This window comes from Dipodomys merriami, unplaced genomic scaffold (assembly GCF_024711535.1).
Source record: "Dipodomys merriami isolate MVZ:Mamm:240054 unplaced genomic scaffold, mDipMer1.0.p SCAF_16, whole genome shotgun sequence".
Classification (NCBI taxonomy): domain Eukaryota; kingdom Metazoa; phylum Chordata; class Mammalia; order Rodentia; family Heteromyidae; genus Dipodomys; species Dipodomys merriami.
In genome coordinates, this window is record NW_027202937.1 from 33,082,335 (window position 1) to 33,099,790 (window position 17,456).

Consider the following 17,456-nt stretch of genomic DNA (forward strand, 5'->3'; position numbering starts at 1 on the left):
ACCGATGTTATAGATCCTTTATTTTGTAATTAGCCCTATGGTTCCTTTATCTCCTGCTCCTTATTTCTTCATGTGGATTTGAGTTACTATCTACTTCCTCATAAAAGTTCAAAAAACTCCCTTTAATTTTTAGTCATAGAGAAAATAGGCCCATGATGAATTACCTGTTTTTGTTTGCAAATGTCTTTTTTCCCCCCTCATTGTTAAGGAATAAATACGTTAAATGTTTATGTTATATGTAGAAGTCTTGGTTGGCATTCTTCTTTTTTCAGCACTGTAAGTAGATTGTCACAAAGCCATTTGTCCTCTGTAGTTTCTGAGAAACCAGCTGTTAATCTTACCCAGAATCCTTGACATCATGTCTTGCTGTTTTGAAGATCTTGTCTTTGTCTTTATATCTTGGAGGGAAACTGAATCTATTTTGCTTGGTGTTCCTTTAGCTTCTTAGATAATAGTGTCATAGCTTTTTGGATTTGCTTTAGCTTCTTAGATGTACAGTTTCATGGCTTTCCGTCAAATTTTCAGTTTTAGGCTATTATCCTTGCAAATACTTTCCTGCTCCTTTCATTCTTTCCCCTGGGGTTCCATAACATATATGTTGACATGCTTAAGGACTTGCTCAGATTGCTGAGGTTTTCTTCATTCCTTTTTGTGTCTGTTTTTGACAGTGTTCTCATTATGCCATAGAGTGAGCTTTCAGAGGTCTTTATCATTTTCACTTAACTCCATTCTGATTTTTTACTTCTCCATATGTTTGGGGGGGCGGGGATATACTTCTAGGAATTTTCTCAGCGTTGGGAACCAGAAGTAGATGTCCATAGGTGAGAGTGAATAAGGATATGACAGCCAGTTTGTGAAGCTGATGGTTCTTGCTTCTGCCCTTAAACACTGCTCTGTGTGTGGTTTATGTGCAAGGATCTCCCTCCATCTCACCATGCTGAGTGTTGTATTTAACTTCATGGGTCAGGTACACCCTGCTGTTCAAATACACTGCACAAAGTTATCTTTTTGCCAGATCTAATGGAAAACTTTGTATATTTCTCTGGAATGAAACCCTAGATTTGAATTTCTCAAAGATTTGTTTTGAATATTTGAATATTTATTTTGAATATTTATGAACACGCAAGCATGCACATGCTGTGTGGCCCTGACATTAGAGGACTTGTTTTAGGGGTTTGATAAGCTTGGGTATTTCTTTTACTATTACAATGATTAACTGATAGTTCCATACTTTGAATGCACAAAAATTACTTTAAAGTCTTTTTGAGAAAACAATTTGGCCAGCATGTTTGAAATGATACAAATTCATTGGACTACTTTTATTCTCCTGAAATGACAAAAGATTTTACTTTTATAAAGTAAAACTTATAACTTTGAGGGTATTCTTTATATAAAATCTATGTTCTTGTGAGTAAAATTCCTTAATGTGTTCATACTGTTACAAAATCTGGCCTGAAATAGATGAAAAGACTAAGTAAATGTCACAAATAACCAAGAATAATTCTCCACGGCTTCACTGGATTAAGTGAAGGCTTGATCCAGTGATGTGAAAACTATTAGGAAGGTGGGCAAAAGAATGCCTGAAAATGATGAACTGGAGTTGGCAGTTCCTGTTTCCCAGGCTTTGCTTTCCCCTTCTAATGATTGCCCATTCATATTGAGGGTGATTCACTCCAGGAACTTCTTGTAAAGCCTGTAAAGCCTGTTTCTGACTATTTCTTTTCTTATAGTACTTTATAAACCCAAGGAGGTTGGGCTGGCCCAGTTACTGAAGGTTCTGCAGCCCACACAGCTCTAGGCGCCAGCACCCTTCCACTGGCCTTCACTGCCCCAGCAGGCTAGCCCTAAAAGCCCACCTGAGTGCTGCATTAAAGTTCCAGGGAAGAATTTGCTGTGAAACATGCTAAGAAAATCATTGCTTTTATGAACTTTGTAGATTTTGTTGAGTTTGTGGCCTGCTGTGTCAGGTGGAGTCCCTGGCTTTTGTCGCTGTTTTGTCCTCCTGGGGTTTGAGTGACTGACTTTCTTTTATATGTATTCACATGTTTTTGTTTGGTTTTTAAAGACCTTCAGGGAGGAATTTCTCTTGGATATTCTAACTATCTGGCTTCTTTTTAAGCCTTAGGCTTGTTTCTATCTCAAGAGGTTTTTGGTGGTGGTGGTGGTGGTGGTGGTGGTGGTGTGTGCATGTGAAGTTCTTTGTTTTGCTCAGAAACCCCAGAAGCAATTCTGGAGCTTTTGTTGTTTTTGTGGGGCTTGAACTCTGGTCTTGGGCACTATCCCTCAGCTCTTCAGCTCAAGACAAGTGCTCTACCACTTGAGCCACAGTGCCACTTCCAGTTTTTCTGGTTTATTGGAGATAGTCTCAAGGACTTTCCTGCCCAGGCTGGCTTTTGAACAATGATCCTCAGATCTCAGCCTCCTGAATAGCTAGGATTACAGGTATGAGCCACCAGAGGCCTGCTGCCTGGAGCTTGTTTTTAGTAGCTAACTATAGGTTTGGCCACTTTTGGTGTTGGATCTCATCTCTGGTTTCCTCTAGTTGGGGTTACCTGTCGTTCAGCCTTTTGGTGTCTGTAACATGGAAATACAGTGCTTAGTGTAAAAGCATTTCAGAGCATAGTTATTATTCCACCTATAAACATTATTCCAGTCAACTATTTCTGATTTAGAGAAGAGGTAGAAACAGAAGGGAAAAGTCAATACTATGATGTGGTGTGCAGGTGTTTGAACACTCATGAAGTTATCAAATGGCGATTCACAAGTATAAACAAAAACAGGTCTTCACTCCTAGCCTGTTGAAAGGCTTATAAACTTTGGTGGGAGTATCAGTATGATACTTGGTTCATCATCAGTATGATGAACTTGTTCTTATTCCGTGTTAACCATTTACTTTCCAAAAGAAATATTTTAATATCTGCTCCTTTGAGAAAGATGTCTTTCTACTAGGGGTGAAAAATGGCACTGAACATATTGGTCTAGTACATACCAGACAGAGTAAATAGAAATTATGAATTAATTTTCTTAGGAGTAGAAGTTTGATGATAGCTAATGTACATGTATCTAACCAACATAGTATCTTTTAATATCTAGAACTTGAGACTAATGGCTATGCACCACTAATAAAATAGAAACTACATTGTAGTCAATTACCTTACAAAAGCAGTAGTTACAAAAGCTAGTTGGTTTTCTAAAAGTCAAGTTAAGCATTATAAAGAAAGTGTTGAGAGAATTCAATCCCATGACCAAGTAACATCATTTCTGCAGTTAATAAAATTTTCTGGTGTGATCTAAAGTAAGATGGCACTGCTAGGGAATTGTATGTTGATTTTTTTGGGGGGGAGGGGGGATGTTCGTGGGGCTTGAACTCGGCCTGGGTGCTGTCCCTCAGATCTCCAGCTCAAGGCTAGTGCTCTACCACTTGAGCCACAGCACTACTTCCAGTTTTCTGGTAGTTTATTAAAGCTAACAGTCTCACGGAGTTTCCTGCCTGAGTTGGCTTTGAACTGTGATCCTCAGATCCCCACCTCGTTAGTAGCTAGGATTACAGGTGTTGTGAGCCACTGGCACCCTGCTACATTGATGTAATTCTTACTGTTACCATATTTTTTAGTGGTGCTGTGGGTGGAACCCAGAGCCTTGTGGGTATATGTGTGCTCCTAACTGTATCCCCAGCCGCTCATTCTTGTTCTTTTTTTTTTTTTTTGTCCGGTCGTGGGGCCTGAACTCTGGGCCTAGGCGCTGTCCCTCAGCTCTTCAGCTCAAGTCTAGTGCTCTACCACTTGAACTACAGCGCCACTTCCAGCTTTTTTTTTTCTTTTTGCTTATGTGGTGTTGAGGAATCGAACCCAGGGCCTCATGCATGCAAGGCAAGTGCTCTACCACTGAGCCACCTTCCTAGCCCAATGTTCTATTATTTTTGTTGTCTTCATTTTTCTTCTTAAATTCTCTTTTTTTCACACTAATCAAAAGTGTATGTCTGCTGATTTTGTGTTCTTTTTTGGTACTTTAAGGTGATGTTGTAATACACAAATAGTTGTTGTTGTTGTTGTTGTTGTTCCTCCCTCTTGATATTTGACCTATTTGTGAAAATATTAATGAGGAAATAGGCTAAATCTAAAATATTGTCTTTTTTTACTTTACTTGGGGAATTTGTCCTGAAAGGCTTAGCTAGACTGGTATGGCTTATATTGCTAATATGTTTTTGCTTGAGTTGTCAAATGTATACCTAAACTTAATAGTTTAAATTTTTCTGTCATTAAAAGACTGATCCTACTTGAATAAAAGTTTCCATTAATCTTTTAAAATAACAGTTCATTTTTAGGGAATTAAGTTTCCTCAGTATTCTTAACTTTGATTCTAAAATGTTGATTTTAACCAGTAGCTTTGTAACTGCTTCATTGTGTATGATTTGAAGAGCTAATTATAAAGATGGGCACTTAAATGTCTTTCAGGCTATTGAAGAGTGCTTGCTTTGATAGATTTGGAAGTCTAAATCCCCTTAGGGATTAGCTCTCTCTGAGGAGCTCAGCATAGCACAGAATGCAGATTAAAGCGGACAGAAGATACCCAGATATCTAGAGTACTGACCTTTATGTTACAAAACCTTAAAACCAAGGGCAATGACATTTGGTCATCTCTAGCTATACTCAGGATTTTGTGTAATTCACACTAATATTGTCAGTGGGAGTGTTTGTTCTGTTCTTGTTTATCCTGTTGTCAAAAGTTATTCTGTAAACCCCTGAATCTTTTTTAAAACGGTAGGAACAAGCTTAATGAGGCAGAACTGTCCTCTTAGGAAAGAGTGTGGCCTCCATACACTCAGTTGTCTAGACAAAAGATAGTTTCCAAATGGTTTATGGTTAGGTGTAGGTGGCTTATACCTGAAATCCTAGCCACGTGATGCTGAGATCTGAGGCTCAAACTTTAAAGCCAGCTTGGATAGGAAAGCCTAGGAGACTCTTTATCTCCAGTTAACCACAAAAAGTCAAAAGTGGAACTGTGGCTCAAGTGGTAGAGGGCTAGCCTTCAACAAAAAAACTCAGGGACTGCATTCAGGCCCTGGGTTCAAGCCCCAGGACTGGCACCCCCTTCTCACCACCCCCCCCCACACACACAAAGACCGAGTTTTCCATATAGTAACCCCTCACTAGTCTTTATAGGATTTTACAATACTTTCTCCCCTTCCTGCCCATCCCAGGAATACTAATGCGAAGAAATTTAACAAGGAAGTGGTCCTGAGCTGTCCATCTCCCCACTTACTTCATCCCATTACTTACCTAATATAACTATTATAAAGAGTTTTAACAATCTTTCTCTAATTTGTTAAAGATCTATGTTACTTGCATGAAGCTCTGGGTTTGATTCCACAGCACCACATAAACAGAAAAAAAGCCAGAAGTGGTGCTGTGGCTCAAGTGGTAGTTCACTAGCCTTGAGCTGAAATGCTGCAGGACACTTCCCAAGCCCAGAGTTCAAGCCCCCCCCCCCAACTGACAAAGAAAAAAAAAAAAAGAATATCTGTCTAAGTAGTTCTGTAGGCTGAGTTAAACCAAGTACTCCCCAAAAATAATCTAATTCAGTAACATTTTCATGTAAGTAGAAACATATAGCATATTAGGTTTTGTGTCTGCCTTCTTTTCAAGGTTAATACATGTTATAGCATATATCAATCAGTAATTTATTCCTTTTTTAGCTCAACAATATTCTACTATGTAGGCATCAAAATTTGTTTCCTTATCAGTCACTGGACATTTGGGTTGTTTCTACTTTTTTTGGCTATTGTGAATAAAGCTGTTATGACACTCATGTAAAAAAAAAAAAGATCTATGTTACTGTTCTCTGTTCTGCTTCAGAACTCATTATGTTCCATCAGTGATAGATGCCAAACACAATGAGTCTGAATGGGGGTCCTTGGCATCAAATGGGCAAGGGGCCTATGTTTCACTCCACAAAGCTAAGGAGTTAGGCAACCCAAGGATCACGTTTTTTCAACCCTACCCACCCACCCACCCACCCAGTAATTATGTGGTCTCATTGATTGGTACTTCCTGAATGGATCTGTCACAGCCATCCCAGGGGACCACGTGGAGGGGGGGGGGGGAGGCACAGGAGTAAGATTATTACAACGTTTATTAGAGGAGCCATATTTCTCCTGGAGAAGGGAGCATATGGCACCTGTCCCTATCCAGGTAGCAGGAGGGACTTGGGGTAGGAAGTGAGAGGTATAGGTGGTAGCTCAGTTGGGTCTGGGTGGAGAGAGGGTGGGGCCAGCTGTAAGGCAGGAACTCCAAGGCTGGAAGGAGCTCAGGTCTGGGTGGAACTGAGGGCCAAAGATGGGCATAATCCTTTTTTTGACAGTAAGTGATACTGGGGATTGAGTTCAGGCCTCACACTTGCTAGGGAGGTGCTCTACCACCACATGAGCCACACCTCCAGGCCCTTTTTGCATTGGTAATTTTTGAGGTAGGTTCTGAGTCCAGGCCAGCCTGGACTACTGTACTCTTGCGTGTGCTTTCCATGACACTTGTGAATGTTTATAACATGTCTTGGCTAGCCTTGAAACTCAGTCCCCCAGTCTCTTCCTCCCAGGTAGATAGAAATATAAGCTTCAGGAACCATGCAAAGCAGTACTTTCCTTTTGTCTGAAAATAGTATTTTTCCCTTTAAGTTTCCTTATTGCTTTCTGTACATAATATTTTTAGATTGGTTCTCTGAAAACTTAGCTATTAAAGTTGATCATTTTAATTGAAGAAACCACAGCTTATATATTCTTCCTATTGATTCCCATAATGGTTTGTGAGTTTATATGCTCTTAATGTCTTTCTTTTGGAATTTTCCATTCATTTGCTTTCATTCTGTTTCTGGCACTCCTGGATTGTTTTAGCTGTTATATTAGTATTAGAATTAGAATTATTAGTATGCTTCGTGGACTAAAGTGGCTTTTACAAATCCTCCATTCTCAGGTGTCCTGCTTGTTTTTTGTTTTTTTTTGTTTTTGTTTCTATTGGTTATGGGGCTTGAACTCAAGGCCTGGGCACTATCCCTGAGCTTTTTTGCCTACAGTTAGCACTCTACAACCTTGAGCTAGGATAACAGGAGTGAACCATAGGCACCTGGCTAGATGTCCTGCGTTTTAGAGAGTGAATTATTTGCCATGAATCAATGGCACATGCCTGTATCCTAACTACTCAAGGGGCTGAGATCTGGAGGATCAAGGTTCTAAGCCAAACTCCATCATCAAAGTAACATCAGAAAGGCAGGCTTGCCCAATGCCAGTGGCTCACACCTATAATCCTAGCTATTCAGGAGGCTGAAATCTGAGGGTCACTGTTTGAAGCAGCTGGGGCAGGAAAACCAGAAAGACTCTTTATCTAATTAATCACAGAAAAAATCTGGATGTGCTGCTGTGGCTCAAGTGGAAAGCACTAGCCTTAAGCAAAAAGAAGCTCAGGGATAGTACCTATGCCCAGAGTTCAAGCCCCAGGACCAGCAAAAAAATAGAAAAGGCTAGAGGTATGCCTCCAGCCTGAAAGTGAAAGTAATAGAGCTCCAGCCAAGTAAGCTAAGAAAACACAAGGCCCTGAGATCAAATTATATAGCCACCAAAAATAAAAGAATTTTATTTGCATATTATACATATTTTCATATTCCATTGCTGCTACTGTGCTGGTAGCTACATGGTAGTTTCCTGCCTTTTGACCCTGGCTCACATGGCCAAGGTTCTGCTCAGGCCTGAGACCTGGAACACCAAGTCTGATTCCTTGTCACCAGAAGTTATCAGCACTGCAAAAGAGATTCACCCAGTTTTAAATTTAGTTCTTAGTTTGTGAGGAAAATCGTTGAATAATAGACTTGAGTTTTTTTTTTTTTTAACAATTGTATCTTGGAGAAAGTGCCTTTGAAATTGGCTAGCATTATCTTAATTCCTAGAACACAGTGCTTGCTATTACTGAATAAGCCACCACAATGTACTTTGTGTATTTGAATGTTATTTTATCAGAAACACAGATTCTGATAGTAAAGCAACATTATTCTTCAGCTCTTGGGTGGACTCTTTACCTATCTCCAGTTAGACTATAGGAGTGAGTATAAAAGGGAGAGATTGTAAAGTCTTTCTTAGAAATTTATTTCCTAGCTCTATAAAAGTTGTTGTATTAGGCATTGATTGTATCATTTAATATACTGTTTGACAAAATGATATAAGTGCTGTATAAAAGCCTAGTTTAGCCAGGCATTGTGGCCTAAACCTGTAATCCTAGCTGGTTGGGGGAAAGGGGGTTAGATTTTTTAAGGCCTGCTTGGGCATAACAGTTCACAAGATACTGTACCGGGGAGAAAGAACATTACACCACAAACTATCACCTCCAGAGAACTCCAGGCTCTATAGTTAATGTATGGGGTAAGTACACTGAAACAGTCATTAGAAAAGACGTAATCTGGACCCAGCAAGGAAACCAATGGCTGTAGCAACCGGAACAGGAAGGAGCTTGCCTGGTATTTCTATTTATAATTGCTAGTCGGGCAGAAGAACCAACCAGCACCCTCCCTTCCCTTTGGCTGTGTTGTATCTGCCCTGATGGGCAGAACCTATGACTAGGTACAGAGAATGCTCCACACTGAGGGCCAAGTTTTGGGAATGGGGAGAGGGATTAGGACAGGCTCATTCTTAATGCTTCTTACGCACGTGGTCCCCTACTAATGATGAGGTTCTGTCCCAATAATAAATAATAACCACTGAATGGTAGGTTCAGAAACACTGTAAGCCCAAGATGCATTGACTGAACTTCATGTGCTGACCATCCTGGCTAAGCTACCAGTACACTGTGCAGCACCTGGTGTCTCACCCCTTGATTGCAGAGCTGTGATGGTTACTGCTGCCCAGCATCCAGAAACAAGATTGGACCACATACAGCTAGCCCAGGAGAAGATCCAAATCCAAAATTTAAAGTACAGGTTTTACTTTTGCCCATCTACAGTTGAGGAGCATTTGCATTTCAGTTTACTTTTGTATGTGAAGAGGTATGTTATCTTAAAGGACTATTTTATGGGTTTTGTGTAATAGACTTCATGAAAATAGAGCATCTCCAAGCCATCTCAGTGCTGATGTAAAGGTGGAATTTTCCTTGGTCTCCAAGTCCCTAGTCCAGAGCTATAGGTGGTCCTCAGGCATATGCAGTTGGAGTTGGGGAACTGTACTGTTGGTTATGGTGAGGGAACCACCAGGCTCTTTGTGGGCTGAGAAACCTAAGGCAGGAAGTGGTGGCAGATTTTAAAGACCATTTGTACCCTAGGGAATAGGCAGGGACAAGATAATGCCCCAACTGATGTTCAAAAACTACTTGTCCTCAGCCAGTGACTTAGGCTTGAGGGTTTAAGGTAGGAATCCCCTCAGGCCATCCAGGTTGAGAGAGAGATTTGAGTGGCCAAATCTGCAGAGACTGGTGCTGGTGGCTGATGCTTTTCTTGGCATCAAGGGAAGTGAGTCTGAAACTAAAGAGAGATAAGTTTGGGGAATAGCCCGCTGTTTGATGTTTGGGTATAACTTAGGAGTGGCCAGACTATGCACAGCAGTGAGGACCAAGGAAGATATAGGGCAGAGAAAGCAGTGAGGCCCACTTCTGTAGAGTGCAAACACATGATGCCTTCTCTCCCTAGTATCTGGAAGAGTGTTCATTCAGCTTGGAAATGCCTTGGGGCCTCCATTGTGGAAGCCATTCAGTTCTGAGTTCTTCACCTGGGCTTCCGCACTGCAGGAGGGATTAGCTGTGTCTGCTTTGACCCTATTGATAGCATTTTGTTCTTCCTGAAGAGGAAAGCACATGTGGTATTTAAGAGTGATCTTTCCCAATCTTCTCTTGTTGCTGGTTTTGGAGTATGTGCCATCTTGAAATATATCATTGATTAGCTGGTCTCATATTTAGGACCAGGTCTAAAATGTAGCTATGAATAAACTGACGCCAAAAATAAATGGCTGATACTGAGCAGTAGGAAGGAAATTAATAGTGTGATTTGTTGTTACTGTTTCCTAAAAGTCCCCCAGCATGAGGCAGGCACTCAAAGAAAGGAAGACCACAAGCTTGAGGCCAAGGAGGGCCATATAGCAAAACACTGTCTCACTTACACCAGCATAGCTTATGGGGGAAATGTCTTAGGGATAAGCAACTCAAAACATTGTTACGGATTGACTCTCAGTAGTAGGGCATTTACTACCATGTTCAAGGCTCTGGGTTCAGTCTCTGGCTCTATCAGACAAACTTTGTCACTGGCACATTAAAACTATAATTCTTCACTTTGAAAAGCAATAGGAGTTTGCTTGTAGAAGTTTGGGAGTTTGGGTATTGTGCAGGGCCACCATATCTGATGTGGGTGGTGTGGCTATTGAGGGATTTGCATTGTGAATTCTGACTTCCTGCTCAGCCACACTCAGCTGGACAGGCTGTGCATTCACCAACTTTGTCCAGATTTGTGTTTCTCATGTGTCATAAAAACATGACATGTGCATCTTCACCCTGCTCCTAGTGTGCCAATTGCAGTGGAATAAAGGGTTAGTAGCTCTGGCAATGTACAATCTCCTCAAAGAGAGCTTAGGATGAGTTTACATTAGCTGAATGCCACTGGAAATCCCTGTGTCTGTGTAAGGAACTTTAGTAATTGAGGAAGTTAGAGAAAAAGGTCATTTTATAATTCTTTATAATTGTAATAAATTAATTCAGCACTTTAATGGAGAAAAAGAGTGCAGATGTTGAAACCCTACCCTTAAGTCCCACATTCATGAGAAAAATTGTCCCTTGATAAATTTGGTTTGGAGATTATATAATTCAAAATTGGTTTTCTGTGTGAGTTTAGATAGGTGTAAATAATAGTATTTTGAAATGTTAAACTATAAGCATGGGTTATTAAGTTGTTAGATACTTTAGTCCTTAACGGCCTGAATGTCTGAGGTGGTTATGAGTTTGAATTCATCACATTGAGACTTGTATTGCCTTGGCAAAACATTAAACTTGCATTTAAACTATTCTAAACCCAGAAATAGTTGGAGAACTGCCATATATCCGGGGTAAAGTAAATGGCAGCCACTGCAGTGCATTTATGGGCATATTTTATACATAAATAAGTTACATAATACTGTGTTTTGCAAATCCTAATGAATTTTAACATCTCCTTAATATTAAACCCCTGAATATGGGGCTGTCTGCAGTTTTCTATGTAAAAAGCATTTTTTTCTGTGCTAAAGGTATTTAAAATACCTTGTTTGTGGGGGCAGGCAGTACTGGGGTTTGAACTCATACTTGCTAAGGTAGGCACTCTATTAGGTGAGCCACACACTCTGGCCCTCTCCCCTTACTTGTTTTTTCTGGAGCCAGCCTGGACTGCAGTGCCTCCTGTGTATGCCTCTTAATATAGCTAGGATGCATCATCTATCCATCTTTTATTTGTCGATAATGTCTCCTTTCCACATCTCTGCCCCTCATGAGCCACCATGCCCCATCAGTAAATAAGACTTTTTTAGAAAAGCAAAATCAACTTTCTAGGTTTTCATTCCCATGCATGGTATGGCCAATACTGGTTTGTAATATATGTAAGTACTCATCTAAGATCTCATCTCAGACTGATTCAAGCTCATTTTCTTTCTCTACACAGTAGATCCTGTGTTCTTCATGTTGACTTACATAAGTTGTAAAGTATGATTCATTCTTTCCAAAAATCTTTGTTTGTTTTCCTTATTAGATTTAACTAGAAATTTTTATTAGACTTATAGTAGTACACTAATAAACATACTATGGTAGTATAAATTACTAACAATTGGTAACAGTAGGTAGTTTTACAGTATTGTATATTCTTCAGAAGCATGATTTTCTTTTTTCATATTTTTAGTAAAATGTAATGTTTCTAATCATTTCTGTATATTCCTTGAAGATTAGGTATATTCTTTAGTTTTGTTATACATATGTTTTTAGACTATATTTTCTAAGTACTTCCCAAATGTAGAAAAGGTATTGTTAGTATGTTTTTGTTTTTCTTGCCCTTATACTACAATATATCACAATTTTCTCAAATGCCCTGTAGCATAAACTATCAACTGTTAATCAACTGAGATTATGCAACTTGAGCAATTAGGAAAATTATTTTTTTGGGGGGGGTCCGATGGTCCGATCATGGGGCCTGAACTCTGGGCCTGGGCACTGTCCCTCAGCTCTTCAGCTCAAGGCTAGCACTCTACCACTTGAGCCACAGCACCACTTCCAGCTTTTTTTCTTTTTGCTTATGTGGTGCTGAGGAATCGAACCCAGGGCCTCTGGCATGCAAGGCATGCGCTCTACCACTGAGCCACCTTCCCAGCTCAATTAGGAAAATTATTGTATGGTTTGTTCTCTGTCATATTTTGACATTAGGGACATCTTTCCAAAAACTTGTGTGGATGCTTTTATCTCTGCTCTGAAGTATTTGTTACAGTCCACTACTCATTAACCAGCCCAACCTAAAAAAGCTTGCAAGCTGTTGTGGGTTAAATCTTGAAGGTTCTCTAAAGTCTTAGCTTGGTCCTTGTCTTTAAGAGGTGGCTTCTAGCAGGAACTTTTGGGGATAAGTCCTCAAAGAGAATTATAGGATGTCCATCTCTTACTTTCTTTGGATAAGTAGCTTTTTCCACTGTATATTCCCACCATTCTGTGCTGCCTTTCTGCAGACCCAAAAGCAACAGAGCCAATTAATCACAGACTGAACTCTCTGTAGCTGTGAGCCAAAATAAACCTTTTCTTCTTATTAGTCAGTTAACAATTATTTATTGTAGTAACACAATACTGACCAAAAGAGAAGTAATCTTTGCTAGTTTAGTTGTTTGTCTTCCTTGCTTGATTGCTGACGATGATGATGATGATGATTTCTGTGTTGTTCTTTCTGCTATGTCAGAAATCAGTCTTGTCCTTTTCTTGAAGATAATTTATATTGCATAATGTCTTCAGAGTGGCTTTAATTTATTTTTGTTAAATTGGTGTGAAAATAGGGGAGAGACTTTTTTCCATTATTAGCCCAAGTTGTTACTACTTTCTGTTTGGAGTTAATTATTTCATTCATATACAGCCCATGTGGGAATTCACTTTATCATACAGTTACCAATCTAATGTTTGGTTTTGTTTTGTTTTGTTTTGTTTTGTTTTTTGGTCGGTCATGGGGCTTGAACTCTGGGCCTGGGCGCTGTCCCTCAGCTCTTCAGCTCAAGGCTAGCGCTCTACCACTTCAGCTACAGCACCACTTCCAGTTTTCTGGTTTATTGGAGATAAGAGTTTCACGGACTTTCCTGCACGGGCTGGCTTTGAATCGCGATCCTCAGATCTCAGTCTCTGACCAGCTAGGATTACAGGCATGAGCCACCAGCGCCCGGCCAATCTAATGTTCTTCATGCCTTTAATATATTCAGGCTTCAGTGTAGTCTCATTTTCTTCTACCAAGAAGAACATCTTTTCACATTTTTTTTAGTACAAGTCAATTGATGACAAATTCTCTCAATTTTCTTTTGTCTAGAATTCTTTTTACCTCCTGACATTGAAGGATATATAGGATGTGTTTATGCTATTCAGGTAGTTTGTTTTGTTATACACTTCCCTTGCTATCATTCTATTTTTTTTGGTCTGTGTATACTGTCTGAAGGTAATTATGCATTTTTTCTATCTTTAGTATCTTTTACAGGTTTTCAACATAATAATAGGTCTCGGTTTGATAGGTGTGTGTGTGTGTGTGTGTGAGAGAGAGAGAGAGAGAGAGAGACAGACAGAGAGAGACACGCACACATCTATATCCTTTGTCAAATTACTTTAGCCATAGGCTTTTGACTTTCATAACATATGCCATAATTTATGCACTACACACGCGCCTCTGTTCTGGGGCTCTAGTTACACATATTTTAGGCTGCTTGATTTCTGCCTACATAGCTCATTTGGGCTCTCTTCATTGTTGTTTCTCTTTCTCTTAATGAAACATTTTGAACAGTCTTTAACCTTTCCCTTTGTACTATGAATCTATTAAGCATAGTGAGTGAAATTTTTACTCCTGATCTTCCATGAACAGCATGTTCAAGTTCAATTTGAAATCCTTGCACATTGAGGGATTTTAAAACTAAGCACCATGTGTGGGCTTGCCAGCACTGGATCTAAAAAGGGCCACGGGTTTGCAAGTGCAGCATAGTTCACAACAGTGAAAGCTTGAATGTTAGCATTGGTTCGCATGTGGGTTGGAAAAGTGAATTCTAATACAGGCACCTAGCAGCCCTAAAGGAAAATAGGGACCCTCATAACGACCAGGCTGCTGACTCATATACACAAAGCAAGAAATATGAGAGAAAATGTGGCATTATGTCTAGGTTTTTAATTCCATTGTAAATTTTTAAAATTTTGTTCATTAGTTGTACAAAGGGGTTTCTGCATCTTGGTATCTTGGAATTTTTAATAGCAGAAATTAAAATACATAATATTTTTCCAGCGATTGACCACAAACACTTGTTTTCACTTAAATACCATTTAAGAGTCTTTTCTGGTGGATTTGGCTTACTGCTTTTCACTTTTGAAGAAGTAGTTCTTGGTTCATAATTAATGACTCATGACCATCCCTCTCTTCTGTTGCTAATTTTACAAGTAGATCCTCATGTATTTCTCAGGCATGGCTTTTGCTTTCTCCTAGCCAGAGCTCTGCATCTATTGCCGCACTAGCCAACACTGAGGTGGCTCGTATAGATAGGGTGATTATTTTGTGTAAATGCTAAGTGCAGCATCTCTCTTACTCTCATCTACCTTGGTAACTGTATCGCTTACTTAGTATAGTCCTGGACCATTATGATAAGCAAAGATGAGGGCTGAAGATGCAGCTCAGTGGTAGAGTACAGGCCTGGCATGCACAGGGCTCCAGTTCAGTCCTCACCACCAAAAGAAGGAAAGGAAACAAATGTTAGTCTCAGGAGACTATATATTAGGACTGATGGAAAAACAGCACCCAGATTGGCATTGAGAAGTTGTGATATGAGGATCACTGGTAGAATGTTTTTGGATGGAGAGAAGACAGCCCTTTGATGTGTGTGTACCCTTTTCAAAAGCAGAGGTAGAAACAGGGGATGACCCTCCGGTAGTCACCTCCTGGACGGGGAAGGAAGAAGCCCTGACATATATGTTACTCTACAGAGACCAGAATCTAAAGCAGCACCACCATACCAGGCCATGGCCCAGCAAGGACAGGTTTGTCACAGGACCTTCTTGCATTAGAGAGAAGTCTTTTGATCACTTTGGCCTTACTATTCATATTTCCTTAGGCAGTTTACTTTTTCTTTCCAACTTGTCAGACCTACAGCAGATCCTCTACAGGAGACCCCTTCTCTCTAATCTCATTCTCTAAAAGTCTCCAAGTTTATAGCTGTACATATTAGACCAAATAAATAGGGGTGGATTTTCTGTCAGACATAGATTGAAACTGAAAGGTATCTTTGAAGTAGCCTTTGTCAAGGTTCTGATTTGGACAGTCTGGTGTTGATAAGTCCTGGGTTTGTGACCAGCATTCTGGTCTAATTCTGAGGTGACACTGGGAGAGAACTCTGGTGATAGGACATCACAGACCACTGTGATTTCAAACTCTTGGCAGGTACATCTCCGTTCATGGATGCACTAACAGCCAATGGAACAACCAACATACAGACGTCTGTTACAGGAGTGACGGCTGGGAAAAGGAAATTTCTTGACGACAGAAGAGACCAGCCTTTTGACAAGCGGTTGCGTTTCAGTGTGAGGCAGACAGAGAGTGCCTACAGATACAGAGATATTGTCGTCAGGAAGCAAGATGGCTTCACCCACATCTTGTTATCCACAAAATCATCTGAGAATAACTCTCTAAACCCAGAGGTGAGAGATGCGCCTTGCTATGCGCTTTGTGCTTCTCCACGCCTGCTTTGCTGAGTGGCTCTTTATGCTCTTCTGAAACCTCCTTCTGAGCTGGCCCACAATGTGCCCAGGAGTTGGGAAGCAGAGGGGACTTGGCAGCTTGGCTGCTAATGACTCTGGCTGCACTGACATGGGGCAGTAGGCCTGTGCAGGGCATCTGCTCCATTCTACTGGTGTGAGCTCCAGTGGGAACTTTGGCTCTTACCAGGAGGAGGCAGCAGTGCCTCTGTCCTCGGGCCACCTCCCAGGTCAGTAGCTCTTCATCTGCAGGGGCTGCGGCTTTGCTGTAGCTCTCATCTTGACATGTTTCTTGTTTGTGCAAGATAACAATGACCGGGTTCTGTCCTGTGAGGAGTTTCCCTGCCATCCTAGAACACTGATGGTCTTAGGCTTGTGGCAGAGCACACAGCAAGGGGCCTTTCTACGCATGTCCATTGTCTAGTACCTGAAAAGGCAGCTTGCAAAAAGGCCAGGAATTCTTTGTTGACAGGATTGTTGTTCAAAAGCCAGTGCTAGGAAGGCTCTAGAATTGGATACATGTCCACTTGCACTGGGGCTCACCAAAGTTTTAAGTTCTAGTGTTGTTTGTTTTCCTTTGTACACAGTTGGAGCAGGTGGTTTCCAGACAAGGAAAGCAAACTATAGAAGGTCTGTGTGCTAGCCATGCTCACACAGAAGAAGCAGTTCTGGGCTTTATCCTTGGTATATTTTTAGACTTCTGTCCCTTCACTGATGATTTTTTTCTTTTATTTTTTCCAAGATAATTTTAAATGATTTAGTGCCCTCTCACATTTTCCTTTCCATGATGGGTTTCCATTTCATGTACTTAGGCACCAAGTCATTTAGGTTTCTGTCCTAAGTTTAAGGAAAAAAAAAGTGTCACTGGACTCACTTTTTCAAAGTAGTTGAATGTGCCGCCTGCTGCACAAACTGTAGAAATACCTAGTGCTGTAGCTTACAGAATCACAGGTTCTCCAGTGATGGAGATGCATGGGTCTTTCTAGTCCTATGCTGTTCTTGATGTTATGTATTTACAGTGAACTCTGTGCCCAGCATCTCAGTCTCTGCTTACAGAAAATAAGCAATGTGCAGACAGTTTATTGTCGTGCTAGGCGAAGCAAAGCACATCAAGCTGGAGATGCATTTTCTGTAGTCGAGGTTGTCAACTAGTAAATTGCTTATAGTACTCTGTACCCAAAGTGCTCCTTATCACTGGAACTTGTGGTGACTTCCAGGTGATGAAAGAAGTCCAGAGTGCCTTGAACACGGCTGCTGCCGATGACAGCAAGCTGGTGCTGCTCAGCGCAGTGGGCAGCGTCTTCTGTTGTGGCCTGGACTTCATTTACTTCATACGCCGTCTCACAGATGACAGAAAGAGAGAAAGCACCAAGATGGCAGATGCAATCAGGTATGTTGTAAAGCCAGTATGTTTACATCAGGGCTGGGTTTGGTTTTCCAAGTACTAGCTCTGAAAAGCACAGCCCTGTACAGGCTTCAAGGACTGTCATTTAACTCAACTAACTCATTTGCCTTTTC

At 40.7% G+C, this 17,456-nt stretch overlaps 1 protein-coding gene across 6 annotated transcripts in view; it reads left to right on the forward strand.

Annotated features, from left to right (window-relative positions):
- The window catches only part of Cdyl (chromodomain Y like), a 226,175-nt gene that overhangs the window by 195,888 nt on the left and 12,831 nt on the right, over window positions 1-17,456 (forward strand). For all 6 annotated transcript variants that reach the window (XM_070024675.1, XM_070024674.1, XM_070024673.1 and 3 more), the window contains 2 exons: window positions 15,625-15,881; window positions 17,156-17,328. In XM_070024675.1, the coding sequence (XP_069880776.1) occupies window positions 15,625-15,881; window positions 17,156-17,328 (430 nt within the window). The remainder of the gene's footprint in view (window positions 1-15,624; window positions 15,882-17,155; window positions 17,329-17,456) is intronic.